This window comes from Fukomys damarensis, unplaced genomic scaffold (assembly GCF_012274545.1).
Source record: "Fukomys damarensis isolate Sample0158 unplaced genomic scaffold, DMR_v1.0_HiC HiC_scaffold_37, whole genome shotgun sequence".
Taxonomy (NCBI): Eukaryota; Metazoa; Chordata; class Mammalia; order Rodentia; family Bathyergidae; genus Fukomys; species Fukomys damarensis.
This window is the reverse complement of record NW_022900949.1, coordinates 26725604-26743578: the sequence shown is the minus strand read 5'-3', so window position 1 is coordinate 26743578 and position 17975 is coordinate 26725604. Positions and strand designations below refer to the sequence as shown.

The following is a 17975-nucleotide window of genomic DNA, read 5'->3' as shown; positions in this document are numbered from 1 at the left end:
GAGGTACCTGTGCTCTTAACTCATACCCAGCCCTGGATCTCTGGACATGGATTCTAAAGAGTTTTTTTTTTTTTTTTTTAATTCTTGCTGAAAAAATTTGCAAGCTGTTATGATTTTCACATTACTATAGCTACTATATAAAAATGACTTCACTATTTAAAAATCAGAAGTTAAATTTTCTGAATGTTATCTAGGATATTTTGTTTTGTTGCCATCGAAAATTACTTGAAAATGGTTTCTTAAAAATATTGGGACTCAAATATTTCTGGTCATTTACGATGCCTTTTTTAATATATAGGGCTTCGTTTCCATTTGGAATTTTCATATAATGCACTGAGAGTCTTTATAAAGTACACAGAGAAGAAGTAAATAAACCAAAGCATTTTATAACAAAACAGAATGCAATAAAACTTGATGTGTTTAAGGGAATTAAAGAGAAGATAAGAAAGCCCTTAGTTTTGTTCTACTATAGACCTCAGAGATAAGGGAATATAAACAATTTACATCCCTGACTTCTAAAGATTATTTGGTGATAAAATGGATTGTCATCCCTTCACATAAACACATTCATGGTTAAGCCCACACTGTCACTTTTATACTTCTCTTTGAATGACACGGGTGGCCAGATTTTGTTCCAAGATTATTCTCAATTACTGATGTTCTTAGACAATCTCTGGTCTAGATTGAACACATTCTTTATTGCCGGAGAAGGAATGACCACATCAACAAACACTAGCCCTATTGTCACCATGCCAACTCCTGCCTATCTGCCCTTAGGTAAACCTCCTTATGTCAAGTTGGGTAGTGGACTTACTTGTGGAAAACCAGTGAACCTCTAAACTACTAACCTCTAAATAGAAGGATTATAGTGAAAAATGCCAACACATTTCAACTTACACATTCTATCTCACATGTCATTATTAATGAATGAATTAATTTGCAATACTTGAGATTAAACCCAAGGCCTTCACACTGAGCTATATCCCTTTTTGATTTCTTAATTTTGAAGAAGGAAATCATTAAATCATTAAATTGCCCAGGCAGGGCTTAAGCTTATAATCCTCCTGGCCTCAGCTTCCCAGTGTCCTGGGATGATAATTGGCGGGTACCACATCTGGCGTGGTTTTTTTGTTTGTTTCCTCTGTTATCCATTAGTTTTTATCCAAGTAGTTTCCACAGTTTTGTAGACTGAACAGGACATGCGCTTTGTGGTCAGGCACGATGTGAGACCAGGTTCTGTCTTTCATCATCCGTGTGACTTTGGTCCATTTGACTTTTTTATGCCTTGGCCTCCTCATCCATAAAGCACAGAGAAAACTTAGAGTTGTTTTAGAAATTCCATGTAACATAAAAAAGCGACGCTCTTCACTAGTGAGAAGTTTATAACAGGATAATTAATAGTAATGAGTTATATGAATTTACCCTTGATGTAAACATTTTTTGACCAAAGAAGTTTACACTTGACACAGATTTTAAATACCCAAGGCTACTGCACTATCATAGCATAAAAGGACAAAAGTATCACTCTACAATAATATCTTGGTGCATAAATTAGGTGGTATTTGAAAGTTTCAAATGCTTAGGTTCACGTGTGAAGCACTGGGTTCATGTACTGGAAGATTGCCCACACCTATACAATGGAAGTGAGTACCTGCCTTCCTCAGGGAAGGAAGGAATTCAGCAGTGACCCCAGAGTTCCTCCTAAAGGATGGCCAAGGGACCATCCTTCCTTGGAACCTACTGCAAAGTTGTCCTAATACAAATTCATGAAATTAGATCCTTTCACAATTTTTTTTTAAACAGGTCATTTCATTGGAAAAGAGAAGTCTGTTAGGTTCAATTTATTCAAGTTTTTATTATGTAGTATTTTCAGATTTCAGAATTTTTTTCTGATTTAAGACTTCATAAAATACTTGGCGCTGTGATTTTGATTAAAGGAGTTACCTTGTGTGCACTTAAAACTGTGATTGCATAAAATAAATTTATTGTCCATGAGTAATCACGAGTAGGAAGTTCCTAAACCTGGAATCAGAAAGAAGAATGCAGAAAAGGAGGAAAACAATCCCCATTTTTTTCACAAGCACACTGGACACTATTACCAATTTTTGCCTTGCTACAAAACAATTCTCTGTATGATTCTTCAAATGTAGAGCTGGTAGAACTGCCTCAAAACTGCAGTATGGTGGTGCTTTATGAGAATACTGGCAAGGCTATTCATATAAGACAGAAAATGGAAATAAGCGATTTTCCTCTGCTAACATCATTTTAATTGGCTTGTTTTAAGACTCTTTTTTCCCCTTGGCTTGCATTCTATTTGTTCATTTTAACTCAAAGCAGTCTGTAGTAAAATTTAAAGAAAAATATTCAGAGAAAATAACTCTAGTTAAAAAAAAAAATCTTTTTTCATAGCCTTGTTAGAATTGAGTCCCTGTGCATGCAAGGTCTAAAGCACAAGCATGTGAAAGCATGTATCTTTTTGTGCTTTCAATCTGCGATTATGACTGTGTGTAGGTTAAACGCTCAGTCCCACCACCCCGGCGATTTCCTGCCTCATTTCTTTCAGCTGCTGCACGTTGAGTGTGTGGTGTGCTGATTGAGGAGATTTGCACTCATTCTCTGGAAAACTCAATTAGACAGACAGAAGTGCTGCCTGCTTCTCTTACATTTGTTGCTGCCACCATGGGGTTCCCGAGGTCACACAGCACCATCCTGGTCACATTTTCCATCTTGTACTCACAGCTCAGGGGCCGAAATCCCTACAACGGGAAAGAACAGCAGCACGAGGTCAGGGGACAGAATGAATTACTACCTCCTGTCCCAAAGCCATGCTGGGGAGCCTGGCAGCTCCCCTTGATTTCAAACACCTGCGCGGGGAACTGTGCACAAAAACTACTCTGTGGCCATTGCCTCTGAAGAGAAACCTGAGGGAAAAATGTAGGGATTCAGGAAGAAGGATGTTGAGTGATAAAACACAGTTTTCATGGGAGAAAATAATGCTTAAATAGTGTTTTATGAACATTTTGCACATTATTTTCACTAATGTTAATGTTAAATTTCCAACATGGAGATCACAAATAATTAACCATGAGTAAACAGGCTTCTTCTCTATGTTATGAAAATAAAATGATGACAATACATATAGATTACCGTAAGACTCAATCCCTTGCAAGAGAATTGCTTGGGACACAAACTTCTCCTACATGGTCTTTCATTTAGAGATTTTATAATCTATTTTGTTCCATCTTCCCACTAGTTAAGGTGTAAAGAGAAATTCTTTTTGTGTGCCAGCGCTTCTAATCTCCTTCCATTTCCCTATACCAAATCCTGATTCGTCTTTGAAGACATGCTTGGAAATATATGTTGAGAAGGTCTCAAGGTTACTCTGATGAGAAGGGAAGAAAAAAGGTTTATTGTCACTGTCTTCTTCTCTTCCCTTTGTATCTGCCTGCTACTCCCTGCTGCCTAGAAATCCACCCCTGCATCCTCGCCAGCCTCTTTCCCCACTTCAGAACCTAACGGCCCTATCCCCTGCTCTGCCTTTGATGAGAGCAATTTATGCTAATCCGTTATTTCACTCTAACTTCTAACACGTCATCAATCTCTTGCTCCTTACCCTCATTCCCAAAGATAAGCTTGCAATAGGATGGAGTGGTGGTTAGGGTAGAGTCTCAACCTCATTGGCTCCGGAATCTGCCCCAGGGATTGGTGGAGACACTTCTGGGTGTGTCTGGGGGGTGTGGGGGCATGGCCTTGGGTACTGCTGTGGCCCTCATGAGCTGAAGCTGTGCGCAAATTAAAGCTGCCCTCCTTTGAGGGGTGTGAATTGGGCAATGCGTCTCAGGGAAGGGAAGGCTGAAGAGTACAGACAGCTTCACAAAGAAGCACGCCTTTGGGAACTTCTGTCCTTGGGAGCAGTTCATGCAAAAGGCTACCAATATGGTGATAATTTACTCATCTGTCAGCAAGACTGAAATTTCCTATGAGCAGTGTGACTTTTTTTCCAAGCAAAGTGCCACAAATAAGCCTCCATTCTTTTCTACTTTATTAAGAAAAGCCCAAAACTAAACCAAGGAGACAAAGGAAGGAGCTAAACAAACTCCAGATATCTAAGCAAAGAATTTCCTGTGTACATCACACATGTCGAGACTGCGCTTCAGGAGGGCAGGGGTTTCTGCAGCTGTTCGCTCCCGGTGCCTGGGGCAGAAGCAGCTCACACCGGGCGACGAAGTCCTCTCCTGGTGTTACACAAGTACACACATGCACTATCTAACTCGGGGCAAAGCCTCGACGCCAGAGCGTCATTTAACAAACGCTTCCACCAAACATGCTGAATGGCTTTGCTAAGCCAAAGGAGCTTAAAAAATTTTTTAAAAAAAATTTCCAAAAGCTGGTGATCTTCTCTTTTCACAAAGGTAGGTTTAGCAGACGTTCAAGTTCTTAGGAACTCACGAGCTAATCCTAATCATACAGAGACGTTTTCTGTTGAGATTTTTAACCCAATCGTGAAAACAGAAAAAGAAAAGAACCCTAGAAAAGCTTCTAACAGTTCACATACGTTCCTTGAATAGGATTCAAGGATTTAGTTTCTATGCTGAATGTTTTATCCTACCTAAAGTTTCCACGGACATTTTTCAGCTTCCTAGAAATAGATCTTTGACACCAATCAAACATTTCTCCCCTCCCACATCCTTTCAACCCTCTTTTTTTTTAAATTTATTTCCTCTCTATGATGAGAAAAACAATGAATGTTTTTTCTAGATGTTTCTAGATTAGTTTTCTTCAGGATATTTTTAATTCATTTATAGCCCTTAGAGCTATATGAATCATTCAGTAATTAATTCACTAAAATTATTTACTGCGAACCTGCTAGTAACCAAGTCCTAATAAAATCTTTTTTCCTCGCTGAATTTTTAATTCTCACAATTGAAATAATTACAAGAAATTTTTTTTCCAGACAGGGTTGTGCTATGTAGTCCATGCTGGTCTTGTACTTCCTATGTAGCCAAGGGTGGCCTCGAACTCATGGAGATCCTCCTGCCTCAGCCTCCCAAGTGCTGGGATTACAAGCATGTGCCACCATGCTTGGCTAGTAATTACAAACAATTGTAACAAGCAGTGGAAACACACAATTTCAGTAGAGTTTGGAAAGATTTACGATAGTGACAAAAGCGGACATGCACACAGATTTAAGATATCAAAGGTAATCCTGGGGGAGTTAACATAGAAGTTGATCTAAGAGTGCAACAGTGGTTGAAGTGGGGATTATGACAGTTTCTGCATAAATTGTTAAGAAGATTGACTCAGTTGAATACACTGGACAGCTCAGGGAAGTACCAAGCCAACAGAAATTTGCTCAGCAAATGTAGGCAGCCTCAATTATTAGTGAGTTTCAGTTGTTATTAAGCCCAGAGGGTGAACAAACAAGTATCAGGGAGAAGACACTTCCAAGATGGTGGGTGGATTGAAAAGAAAGTCAGTCGGGCTAGAATTTTATATGTGTGTGGGCAAAGGAAGGAGTCAGCTACTAGGGGGGAAGCTACAGAGATGAATAGGCAGGGGTGATCGAGTTAAGGGCCTCAGAGGTCACCTGCAGGACCTGAACCTCATCCTAAGAACCGTGGGGAGCAGTGCGGGGCGTCAGGCGGGGAGTCAGATCTGCAGCTAGGAAGATGGTTTTCTCTGCAGTCCAGGGACTGGAGGTAGGAGACGGATTAGGAGACTGTTCGATAATCTGGGCAGCAAGCGACACTAGTCTGGAGGCAGGTGGTGACAGTGGCAGTGCATGGAGAGAAGGCCACGAATTAGAGCAGCTGAGGGCTGAGTTCAGGCTCTGGGAAGCAGGTGGAAGCCAGAACCATTTTCTGAGATGGGAGAGGAGCGGGTGGGAAGAGGGCTGATCAGCAGTCGCTGGAGAGGTTTAGGTGGAGGTGCACAGAAGGCGCTAGAACTGCCAGGCTCAGAGGGACAGCAAGTGGTTTAGGGGTTATCGGGCCGGGAGAGGAGACACAGGAAACTGGTTTTTAATGGGCTTTTAGAGTTTCTGTGTGGGCCAATGAAAATGCTCTGGAGGTGGACAGTGGAGATGGTCACACGACATAGGTAGTACAGCATTCGCACACTTAAAAATGGCTAAAAGGGTAGATTTGATCTTCTATATGTTACTGCAACAATAATAACACAGGTAGTCCCTTATTCCTAGAAAAACTCCTAGAAGAAAGGTCAATAAAGGAAAGTATAAATATAGGCTGGCTCTATTCAGGTTCCTAGAAAAATAATGATCAGCATCTATTTTCTAAAAGACAATTGTTTTTAGTAAGAGAACAACAAAATTACACTTAGATAATCCCTCTTTATCCCCCCCCCAGGGAAAAAGTTTATATATAAATTATAAATATAATTTACAGAGTCCAAATAAAAAGGCACATAAACCCCAAACTGCTTATATGCAAATAAGAAAACAGAATGTGGTTTAGTCATCCAAAATTCAAAGACTGAACTCAGTTTCTTCCCAGGAGAAGTTGACAAAGGGGAAAAAAAACAGTTAAGGGCTTGTCTGAGATCGTGGATAAGGTTTGCTGTAAAGTTTATGGCCAACGATAGAATGATAAGTGCCCCCTCATATTTTCCATTGCAACAAAGCAAATAGTAAACTGGACATTTTGCTAAAAGATCATTCTAGAATAGTTGCTTTGTTTAACAAAGTCAGAGGTGAGCTGACACAAAGGGAATTTAAACAAAAATACAAGTGAAGCCATGGAACATTTTTAAAGCCTAACATCTTTGAGTTTCATTTTTGTGTTTATCTTTGTGTTTTGGCGTGGAAGTATCTGTAGGAGGTGATATTTTTCTTTCTTCCTTTTTTTTTGGTTTTGTTTGTGCATATTTTCTCATTAGATGACATTTCTGAATCAAAAAGGTTATTAAATGCCATCTTTATAAGTTGTGTGTATAAGTGTTCTCACTGATTTATGTACCTTGAACTAACCCTAATAGAGAGATGAGTATAAAATCACATAACTAGAAGAACAAGAAAATGGGTTGGATACAGACCATTCACTGGAGAAATTGAGGCACAATTGATTTTAATGTTTGAAATGGGGAAGAGCTGCAAATACTTTCGAAAAGAAATGAGATGCATTTTCTTCTAACCAACTTCTCTGCTAAGAAGAAAGAACATTTTTGGACTTTTAAACCACTTTATTGAGATATGGTGGACATACAAAAATCTATACATATTTTAACATAAACAACTTGATGTGTTTAGTTTCTTCTCTTATTTTATTTAATAAAAATGCATCATGATCTCAAATGGTCATCAAAGACATTTTATTGTTATTCATCTAGATTGTTTTTAACTGAGAAGATAATTCAACTAAAAAAAATCCATGAGACTAAAAATTTGAATAGAGAATTTAATATTCCCTAAGACTTTAAAACACCAACATCACAACAAGGAACCCCTTTTCATTAAACTATTCATTCATTAGAATGTGCAAGCTCCTTAGAGCACACAGTATTTGAAAACTAGTAGACATTTAATACTTTTTAGTTAAATAAACAAACGCATCAGTGAGTAATTCGGGGACACCTTTGGCATGCCCACTTCTGAGACAGAAAGTAAAACGTGGTCTCTGCCTTTGAGTTCAGGTATTTCTGAATTGGAAGGACTCTCTCCTGTTAATCTATAATATATTTATAATGGCTTTCTAGATCAAGAGGTTAAGATCACCGCATGATCTGAGATTACACAAAGTGGGAAGATTTATGCTCTGATCATGAACTAGAAGATGATTAGTAGCATTGATGTCACTGATACAGCCTAATCTGCCAATAATGGGGTCATTACAAAGAGTTCAGCATCATGGGCTCCTTTCCCCTTCATTTCTTGCATTATTATGAGTGTAACGTGATTTTCATTTTCTGCGCACCAGCACCTGTGGATTTCCAGGTTTTTCCTGGTCACCATCCCAACAAGGTGGACCAAGAAGAAAGAAAACTGAACTTGTTTTCTTTTCCAGTTCCGGTCCAGGCTGTTATCAGTGCTCAGCAGGGATGGGATGGACCTTCTTCCCTAGCCAATAATAAAAACCAGGCCTCCTGCCACCTGCCTGAAACTTAAAAGGAACTCTAAACAAAGCATGAGAAGCCAGTGAGGACAGGGAGTTCATTTGGGAGGTTAGCTGATCCACTGCACTGGCTGCATTGGCTGTTTTTATTTTCTTTCCTGTTTTAACTCAGAATCTTTGGCCAGCTTGTCCTCGAAATCACAGCAAAGAAAGACATCAACACTGCGTGTGCCTGTCCCTCTTCCTGGCTTGTTGCTATCAGGACTTGACAAAGTAAGAGACCCTTTTGCTTGCTTTCAGGCAAAAGAAACTCATCCTAGATGAATTTACTTGAACTCAAAAATATTCTAGAACTCAAAAATACGCTTAGCCCTTTTACCGAATTCACTGACATTACCTTGTTATTGCGTTCAGTGCCAATGTAATCTGCCTCTTCTGGGATCATTACAAAGAGTTCGGCCTCATAGGCTCCTTCCCCTTCATTTCTTGCATTTATTATGAGTGTGAGGTGATTTTCATCCCCAATGATAATCTGATCCTTATCTCTGAAAATGCAGTTTAAAGAACAGTTAGATATCCTACTCTTCTGACAGTCCAGATGTTTTGAGATTTTAAGAAGAACTTGTAAGAGGTAAAGCCAGGGCAGACTCTGTTCTCACCAATGGGTTCACGTCACTTTATGGGAGTGGGGCAGTTATTGAGGGAATGGATTTGTTAGAAAGCGAGTTCGGTCTGCTTCCCTCTCTGTGCATCACAGACGTCACTGTGCCATGTTGTGATGCCTGCACACAGGCCCTTGTCAAAGGCTGCTCACATCTTCTTAGCCTGCCTGGTTCCTACAACTGTGAGCCCAAGAGACTTCCATCGTCCCGTTAGATATTTATAGGAACTTAGGAAGAAAAGAAAGAAAATGGGGATGTAAGACTAGGATAAAGAAGAAAGTGCATCATCATCATGAAGGGAAATTATTTCTGGATGGGAATGGCAGGAAAACATCCAGTGGTGTGCAGGAAAATGTCTAACAACCAGAAGAGAGAGAGAGGGAGAGGGACAGGAAGAGGAAAGAGGGAGAGAGAGAGGGAGGGGGAGGGAGACAGGGAGGGAGGAAGAGGAGAGAAGATGGGGAGAGAGAGAGAAGAAAGAAGAGGGGGGAGGGGGAGGGGGAGAGGGAGGATCTTCACAGTGTGGACAATGTTTGGCTACCAACATACTTAACCATCTGTTAGAAAATTCCTGCAAATTTAACATTTGGCCTCCAAGCCAGAACAAGTTAGCTCCAGCACACTGTACATTATGAAACACATACATTAGGAAGAAACAAGCTATGGGGGAAAAGGAAGAGAGAAGGTTCAGAGCAAGCGGGGGACAGACTACAAAGTGGATGGTAAAGAAAGAAGGAATAGGCTGATGAAACAGGATCTGAAATGGCTGATAGAGGGTTTTGAAGTATTCTGAAGAAACTTAACTGACTTTGAACTCCAAATCAAACCAGCATTGGGGAATGCCTCTTCCACTTTTGACCCCTACTCAAAGCTATTGCCTTTGACGCTTGTTAAATTGGAGTTTGGGGAAAGTCCCCTGGAGGAATTACCAAGCGGATTCCAAACACAGCAGTGAGATAGCTCCCAGGAGAGAAAGGAGCACCAATTCCGCCTTTTCTCCCCGAGGATGCCCTACATCCTTGTTCCATTTGTTTCTATAACATAACGCTGGGCAATCACCAGTGCTGGAGCTGGGCAACCGTGAAGCCTTTGGACTCTTGGGTGACTTTGTGACACATTCCACTTTACTCCCCGGTGTGCCTTTTAAGTTTTTTTTTTCCCCCAGTAAATTAAAATTAATTTTGTTTTGACAACCCTAAGGATTCCTTTGAGTCATGGGGTGCCGTGAAACACATTTGGTTAAGGTGTGGATGGTCCCAGCTAGACAGAATCCCTTGCTCACTGGACAGAGGCAAGTAAATAAAACTTGAGTCACCCTATACACGAATTCACTTCGAGCAGAAACACTTTTTTCTCACTTTTGCTGAAAGATGAAGCGGCCCAGTCAGAATCTCAGGCTGCGTCACTCGACACCAATGACAAACAAGTGCCCAAACACAGGCTAAGCCCATGTGTGGCCGGGCTCAGGAATTTCAGGCAGCGCTGTTCCTCTGCTTCCCTACTCTGTAGTTGTTGGGAGTGTGTACTTTCTTTAAACAAACTTTTAAACAAATGCCTGTATTCCATTAGCCGTAAGATACATGTTTATTGATTTGGACTTACGGTCTAGCCGACAGCTTCAAGTCCGGAATGCACAGATTATCTTCTCCACAGTCCACCAGGATGTGAGCCTGTGTGGTACAAACTACGCGTCAGAGACACGCTAGGAAAACCCGAACCTTAACGCTGCTTTTCTCTTGAAAACTACACAAAGGAAACCAAAGCTTTCATCTCGCCCAGTATGATTCTACCCAGCTCTACGCTCCATGTCACAAGGCAACCTCGCGCTACAGGCTGGTCGACCTGTAGTCCAGTTCCCATTCCTTCCAGAAACGTCTGTGGCGAATGCTACCCTGGCACTGTCTGCAGGGGTGCAGGCCGCCTTGCTTCCCTTACAGCATTTTCATTCTACATTTTCTTACATTTTGAACAAACTCAATATTGGATGCACAAGAGGAAGGGCTTCTGAAAACACAAGGACGCACTGTTTTAGGAAATATTTTAGGAAAAACTCCCAAATGTCACACATCTGTGAACAGGAATAAAAGCAGAAGGGACCGGCTTCAGTCTTCAGCTCACAGAACAACTGCCCCTCTCCCAGCCTGACTGGGAAAAGCGCCCTCAGAGCACACGGAGGTCATACCTGTTCAGTAGCAACATTGTCCCTGTAGTAGTTTAATATCGGTTTCACCTCCAGGCCTTTTTTAAAGGCGGAGTCATCCAAACTGTAATTCAAACTAATGTTGATTGGAGATAATTTATCTCGGAATTCAGTTTCATCCTAGGGAAATGATCACAAAGTCAAACAGCTGCAAGATGTTAGTCTGTGAAAGCCAGGTAAAACTTTAGTCAACGAAAGTAGGTGATGAAGGCATTGTTATTGCAATGGGCTTGTTAGACACATGCTGATTTATTCAGCATATAGCAGCCAGCATAATTAATATGTGTTCAGGGGTGGAATTTTTTTACAGCCACAGCCTCACCGAAATAAGCTTCTAAGGTAAATTTCCTGTTCTCCATGCTCTCACCAACATACATAGAACTAGTCAACTCTCCAAATACAAGATTACACTGATGTACCATAAATGCCATGGAAATCATCATGGATTAGGATTTTTGCCTTCATTAGGTTGGTATAATTTTTGAGTTCTCTTGGGCTCAGAGGAAGAAAACATCTTGATTCTCTTCCTCCTCTATTATTTCAATAAGCTCTTGCTTGCATGGACTTCAAAACACCTTCAGCACATGTGAAGTTTGCTTGAAAAGAAAAAACACAACTTCTCCAAGGGAGGGGTGAGCACCAGGAAGCAGGCACTAAGTAACGGCACCATTCCGCTGTGTGCCAACCTGGCCATGATTGGACGTAAACATTGTGTGTGTGACTTTTCATTCTTGAGTGTGGTAGTGAATCTGGTCTTCCCTAGTGCCCTACAGGGGCAGGAGAAACCAGACTGAGTGGCCACGGCCTAACAATTGGCAAAGTGAAGATGGGATGCTGTATTACCAATATATTTACTTTTAAAATTTCCTGGTAGGTTTTAGAGTTGTAAAAATGCATTTCTTTTTAAAGTATAAAATTGGAAACTGCATTTAATCAAAGCTTTGGATGCCTGAATGTGTTCCTAGGTTGGATCTGAAATGCGCACTGATACCATCTAACAAGACATACTGACACAGGATAAAAATTCAAATAAATCGTATTGAACTTTTATGTGTTCTGTGTTGGGAGGCAGTTAGAAATGAAAACCACCTGAGTTGAGTGCTGTTATCAAGATTTTATTTAAAACAAAAGAAGCCTTAGAAATTAATAGGAACAGATCATTAGGCTAGTTGAAGCCAAGGTCAAGAAGAGAGCAGTTAGTCATAAAGTTTCCTCCTCTGAAAATGAAAATAGACAGACAGGAGTCTCTGGAGACAAAGATGGTTCACTGGAGGAAAATGGCTGGAGTGCGGATTTGCATGTGAAAGGCCAAAAAAAGGGATTTCTGGAGCACTTACTCGAAGGTAAACGATGAAATCCTGGCACTGGAGGGCTGTCTGCCGCTCAATCAGCAGAGGGAAGACAAGATGGGACTGATGGTTATGGAGGAAGAGTGTCCGTTTGACGGCTCCTTTTTGTTTCAGCGAATCTAACTGCAACTCAGCCACCAGGGCTAAAGGGTGGAATGAAGCAAATACAATTGGGGGAGGCAACAGCGAACACAATGCCCCACCAGGAATACAAACTTCTATGTCAAGGTTTTTCATAGCTGAGATCACATACGATACAATGAGTCAAAAAAGTGTACAATATATTCTCTAAGGTGAAAGTTTTAAGTGCACATTGCCATTTTCTCTGTAATTATTGTTTATAGATAATACTTCCATCAATTATTAACATCACATTTATGTAGAAGGTTTTACATATGCACTAGACATCTAGGTGTCAATACAGGGCTCTCTAGTTCTCCATGGTCTGTGCAGAGAAATGGTTATTATTCAATTTTCTTATGATAGTGGAAGAGTGTAAAAAATGAAAACAAGCTCACCTATTGCATTTGGAATGCTCTGGCCTGCAATAGACGCGCATACTTTTAAAGAAAAGCTATGGAAAAATAATAGTTAATAATTTATTGATTAGTAAATTTTGAATCCAAAGTACAAATCTTCCTTTCTTTCATCCCAGATTAAACATGCATCATTTCCCCCATCCTTCTAATTCTCTCTCTGTATACACACACACACACACACACACACACACACATGGACACACACACATACAGACACACACACCTGAATATCTCCCCCAACAGTCAGCCACAGCACTAACACAACTAAGACAGGTAACGGCATAGAAGGCGATACTTGAAAATAGTACTATAGGTTAATGGATTTTTATCAATTAATATTCCACTGTGTTTATTCCGTGAATACATATGAGTATTTTCCATGTGCCGAAGAATGAAGAATTATCAATACAGAGAGGGTACAGTAGGGGAAAAGTCTGGAGCGCAGCGTGAACAAGCCCCACCCCATTTGCAGCACTAAAGATGTTACGGCTGCATCATCCAGGGAGATGGGGAAGTTGAAGGAGGCATGGCTGAATTCCTGGTAGGAACAGGGCTTTGAACTGCCCTAAAGGATGTGAATTGGTCCCTAAGAAGCGTCTTCATCGTGCTTAACTCGAGCCACTCCCTTGGAAGGAGACTGGAACTTGGTGGTACTTTGCTGTAGGGAGGTAAGACAGGAGGTAGAGAGACAAGAAAAGGGAAGAGAGAAAGTAAAGAAGAAACTTAAAGCAGCTGTCTCAAGCTAGGTAGGCACACTGTCACGAGTATAAAGACAACAGAGAATAGATACACATGAAAGTCATTTCATAGTTTTGCCTTGAACATGCCCTGACTACAACCCACAGAAATGTCTACACAGCTTGTGGGATGACCAGCACTCGGCCCTGATCTGTAGAGTGAATGAGAATTGTCCAGTTATCTAATGAAAACAAGCTCACCTATTGCATTTGGAATGCTCTGGCCTGCAATAGACGCGCATACTTTTAAAGAAAAGCTATGGAAAAATAATAGTTAATAATTTATTGATTAGTAAATTTTGAATCCAAAGTACAAATATTCCTTTCTTTCATCCCAGATTAAACATGCATCATTTCCCCCATCCTTCTAATTCTCTCTCTGTATACACACACACACACACACACACACACACACATGGACACACACACATACAGACACACACACCTGAATATCTCCCCCAACAGTCAGCCACAGCACTAACACAACTAAGACAGGTAACGGCATAGAAGGCGATACTTGAAAATAGTACTATAGGTTAATGGATTTTTATCAATTAATATTCCACTGTGTTTATTCCGTGAATACATATGAGTATTTTCCATGTGCCGAAGAATGAAGAATTATCAATACAGAGAGGGTACAGTAGGGGAAAAGTCTGGAGCGCAGCGTGAACAAGCCCCACCCCATTTGCAGCACTAAAGATGTTACGGCTGCATCATCCAGGGAGATGGGGAAGTTGAAGGAGGCATGGCTGAATTCCTGGTAGGAACAGGGCTTTGAACTGCCCTAAAGGATGTGAATTGGTCCCTAAGAAGCGTCTTCATCGTGCTTAACTCGAGCCACCCCCTTGGAAGGAGACTGGAACTTGGTGGTACTTTGCTGTAGGGAGGTAAGATAGGAGGTAGAGAGACAAGAAAAGGGAAGAGAGAAAGTAAAGAAGAAATTTAAAGCAGCTGTCTCAAGCTAGGTAGGCACACTGTCACGAGTACAAAGACAACAGAGAATAGATACGCAAGAAAGTCATTTCATAGTTTTGCCTTGAACATGCCCTGACTACAACCCACAGAAATGTCTACTCAGCTTGTGGGATGACCAGCACTCGGCCCTGATCTGTAGAGTGAATGAGAACTGTCCAGTTATTTCTGCCCAACTCTGTCGTGTGTTCTCACCTAACCCCTGAAAAGTTCTAACAGCCAGCATTAGGGACGGGTCTTTTCACATTTCTAAGAGAGCAGAAGTATATAAACTACATATGATACTTTCATGACGAAATTTTTACTAATAAAATACAATAGCGCTGAATATTTGAATACTACAGATCTGAATATTTTGATGGAATTCAAAAGGAGTAAATAATCCCTAATCATACTTTAATTATATGTCAGTTTCCTGTGTCAAACACAATGAAAATGTGTCACATCTGGGATTCATCTATCTCGGTGACCTCAGTCAATGTCTCCCTGCAGGGTAAACAATTCACTACATACCATTAAGTCCAAAGTTTCCTGAGATGTCTGTGCTATTACAAGTGTTTATACCACTTCCCAGGAGAGATCACAATTCCTACCCACTTCTACTTCAATTAGAATCATTCATGGAAGATGAATACTTAATCATGTCTTTAAATTTTTGTAGTATGTTTGGCTTCCAAGATTCCGATTTTTTCCAGGCCTGACTTTTTTTTTTTGGAAGTACTTGGCTGTATATTAAAATCATCTGTTGAGTTTTTTTTCTATTTATCATTTTTCTATTTATTCTCACTCTGCATAGATAAAACTCATTAGCTTTTATAATATAAATTCATATTTGTAAGTAAATTGCCAACATAGAAATTAAAATAATGTTAGATACAGTATTTTAACATGAACAGATCAAAAGTATTATACTTTTTTGAATAAAGGAATAAATTAAAGCTAAGAAAGTGAACACTACTTCCTCTCTTGTGAGAAGGTCATTGATAAATGATGTTAGCTCAAGGTTACTCTTGATTTATGGGTTGTTGCAATACACATCTATATCTCTTAATTTTCTTTCTCTGTTACTTCAATATCATCAACAACTGCATGCCTTTAACTTTTTTCATCCAAGTTTAATATAACCACTACAACTTACTGAATAGTTGGAAATGGCACTCTGAATTAAATCTACTGGCTTTAGGTTGTCTTTAGCAGAAAAGACTTTGTTAAGCTACAGATTTTCAAGAACTGTGCTTTGATCTAAAAAGAAAAACCTCAAAATTGTGTAGCAGTGAAATGACAAGAGTCATCCTAAAACTAGAAAAACATACTTCTTTCACATGTATACTCTATATGCTTTTGTGTATCCTAGAATTAGGCCCTCGTATGGGTCAATATTTAATTAGTATATGTGGGCTATCAGCAAAAGCCATGAACTAGTATTGAATTAGCATCAACATATCAAACTGGATCTTATAGTCATACCCAGCATGCTCCTTTATTCTGAATGGGTCTGATTGGAAAAACAACAACAAAAATATATGGAAATAACCCATGCCTTTTGTGTCATAAATCTAAATCAAACTGTGGACAGTGCTTGTGATCTGCTGAGAAGACGGTGCACAAAACACAACCCAGGGTCCTCGAGAGTCCCCTCCTGTGCTCAGCTGGAGCTCAGACCCCATGAAGTCACTGCTCATAGTCACATATGGTGGAGAAGGAATGAGAGACACATGAAACACGATCCAAAAGTACAAAGCAATTCATTCTTCAGCCTCACCAATTCAGTCCCATGTCGATGACGGCAAACAGCAGATTTTACTTAAAGCTACTCCTAGCTGAAACACTGTTTCTCAGGCTAGAGAAGTGGATAGTTACATTTACAAAATGAACCTGCCTACTATCTTAGAGGTATATTCGCAAGCTGGATTTCATTTTCGTTTTCTAACTTAGAAGTGGCAATAGCAGATATTTTATAAAGCTACACAGCCGAATGGAAGTCAGAAATCCACACTGATGGAAAGGAGAAACTATCTGAAAACTACAGTTTACATAATCATCTTCAGATTCATAGTACAAGATTACATCAAATGCAGACAACAATCACACCGATGACAATTAATAGAGGCCTCTCGATTATTTTGGAAAAACTAGGCTAAATGCCTAGGAAAATAATAATAACAATAATCAGAGATACATGTTTTCCACTGAACTAGCTATTAACTTTCTGTCTTTTAATACTTTGAGTCACACATCAAAATTTTCAGTCAATGTCTTCCTGCAGGGTAAATAATTCACTACATACCATTAAGCCCAAAGTTTCCTGAGATGTCTGTGCTATTGCATTGTCTTTCAGAATGTATGCAATAGTATAAAATAAATAATTGTAAAGCATACAGTATAATTTTCCCACATAACAGTTTGCATTTTACCTTAATACAATGATTTAATGCAATAAGAAAATGGCTTGTGAAAAGAATGAGATTTGCTGGTTAAAGAGTAATATTCTTTTTACAAAACCAAACATGTTCCATAATGTCATTAATGTTACTGACATCTCATAAAAAAAAATCCACAAAGCTAAAAGCTCCATCAGAAAGACCAGTTCAAAGGAAGCACATTTCATAGAAGAGTGTACTACCTGTGACTAAAAGAAGTCCACAGAGCTAGAAGCCCTCAAAAAGAGGACTTCTTGGGGGACTATGAAAGTTTTAGCCTATGCTCAAGTAGCATTCACAGTTCATTTAAATGTTCATTTAATTGTGCCAGGGTAGGGGAAAATGCTGGCGCTTTCACATATTTTCTCAGATCAGGTTTTCATTATACTATTTTATGGTTTTAAACCGCTTTAAAATGTGCTCAGGGCATTTCCCAACTCCTTTAAAAAGCAGTTAAAGGCCTGGGCACGCCTCCCTATGCAGGAGCTCCAAGCAGCAGGATGTTTTTCAAAAGAATTCTTAAGGGTCCTAGGAACTTCCTACCCTCCACTCTCAAAAGTTCTGACTCCTGCATGAACTCCTGTCAGAAGGCCATCAAAAACATGCTCCATGGGCTGGAAATAACTTTCTGGGTCAGGACTGGCTTGTTCTACATTCTGATACTCTCTGGGACAGGACATGCTGCCTGAGGGAGACCACATTTCCTGCAAAATGAGGGCAAATCTCTAACATCTCAAAACTTTTTTTTTTCTTTATGGTACTACTCCAGCCCTTTTAATCTTTTGTTTTCAGGCAGCATCTTGCTAAGTCACCAAGGTGCTCAGGCTACTTTCAAATCTAAAATCTTCCTGCCTCAGCCTTTCAGAGTGCTGTTATTTTCCAGAGGATATGTTCTGTTGACATGATCCAATCTGATGGCTTGGGACCCTTGAGGAGCTATATATGCTTTTAAAAACAAGGTGGCATTTTCTTGGGCTGTGTTTGAGTCAAGTTCCATTCTGTCCTTTGAGGCAATTCATGAGTCAGA

At 40.0% G+C, this 17975-nt stretch overlaps 1 protein-coding gene across 1 annotated transcript in view; it reads right to left on the bottom strand.

Moving 5' to 3' along the window:
• Itga8 (integrin subunit alpha 8) overlaps positions 1-17975 on the bottom strand; it is a 189065-nt gene that overhangs the window by 60954 nt on the left and 110136 nt on the right. The window contains exons 16-21 of the mRNA XM_010617262.1: positions 13755-13810; positions 12266-12420; positions 10911-11048; positions 10331-10398; positions 8464-8611; positions 2664-2756 (exon numbers count right to left, since the gene is read on the bottom strand). Of these exons, the coding sequence (XP_010615564.1) occupies positions 2664-2756; positions 8464-8611; positions 10331-10398; positions 10911-11048; positions 12266-12420; positions 13755-13810 (658 nt within the window). The remainder of the gene's footprint in view (positions 1-2663; positions 2757-8463; positions 8612-10330; positions 10399-10910; positions 11049-12265; positions 12421-13754; positions 13811-17975) is intronic.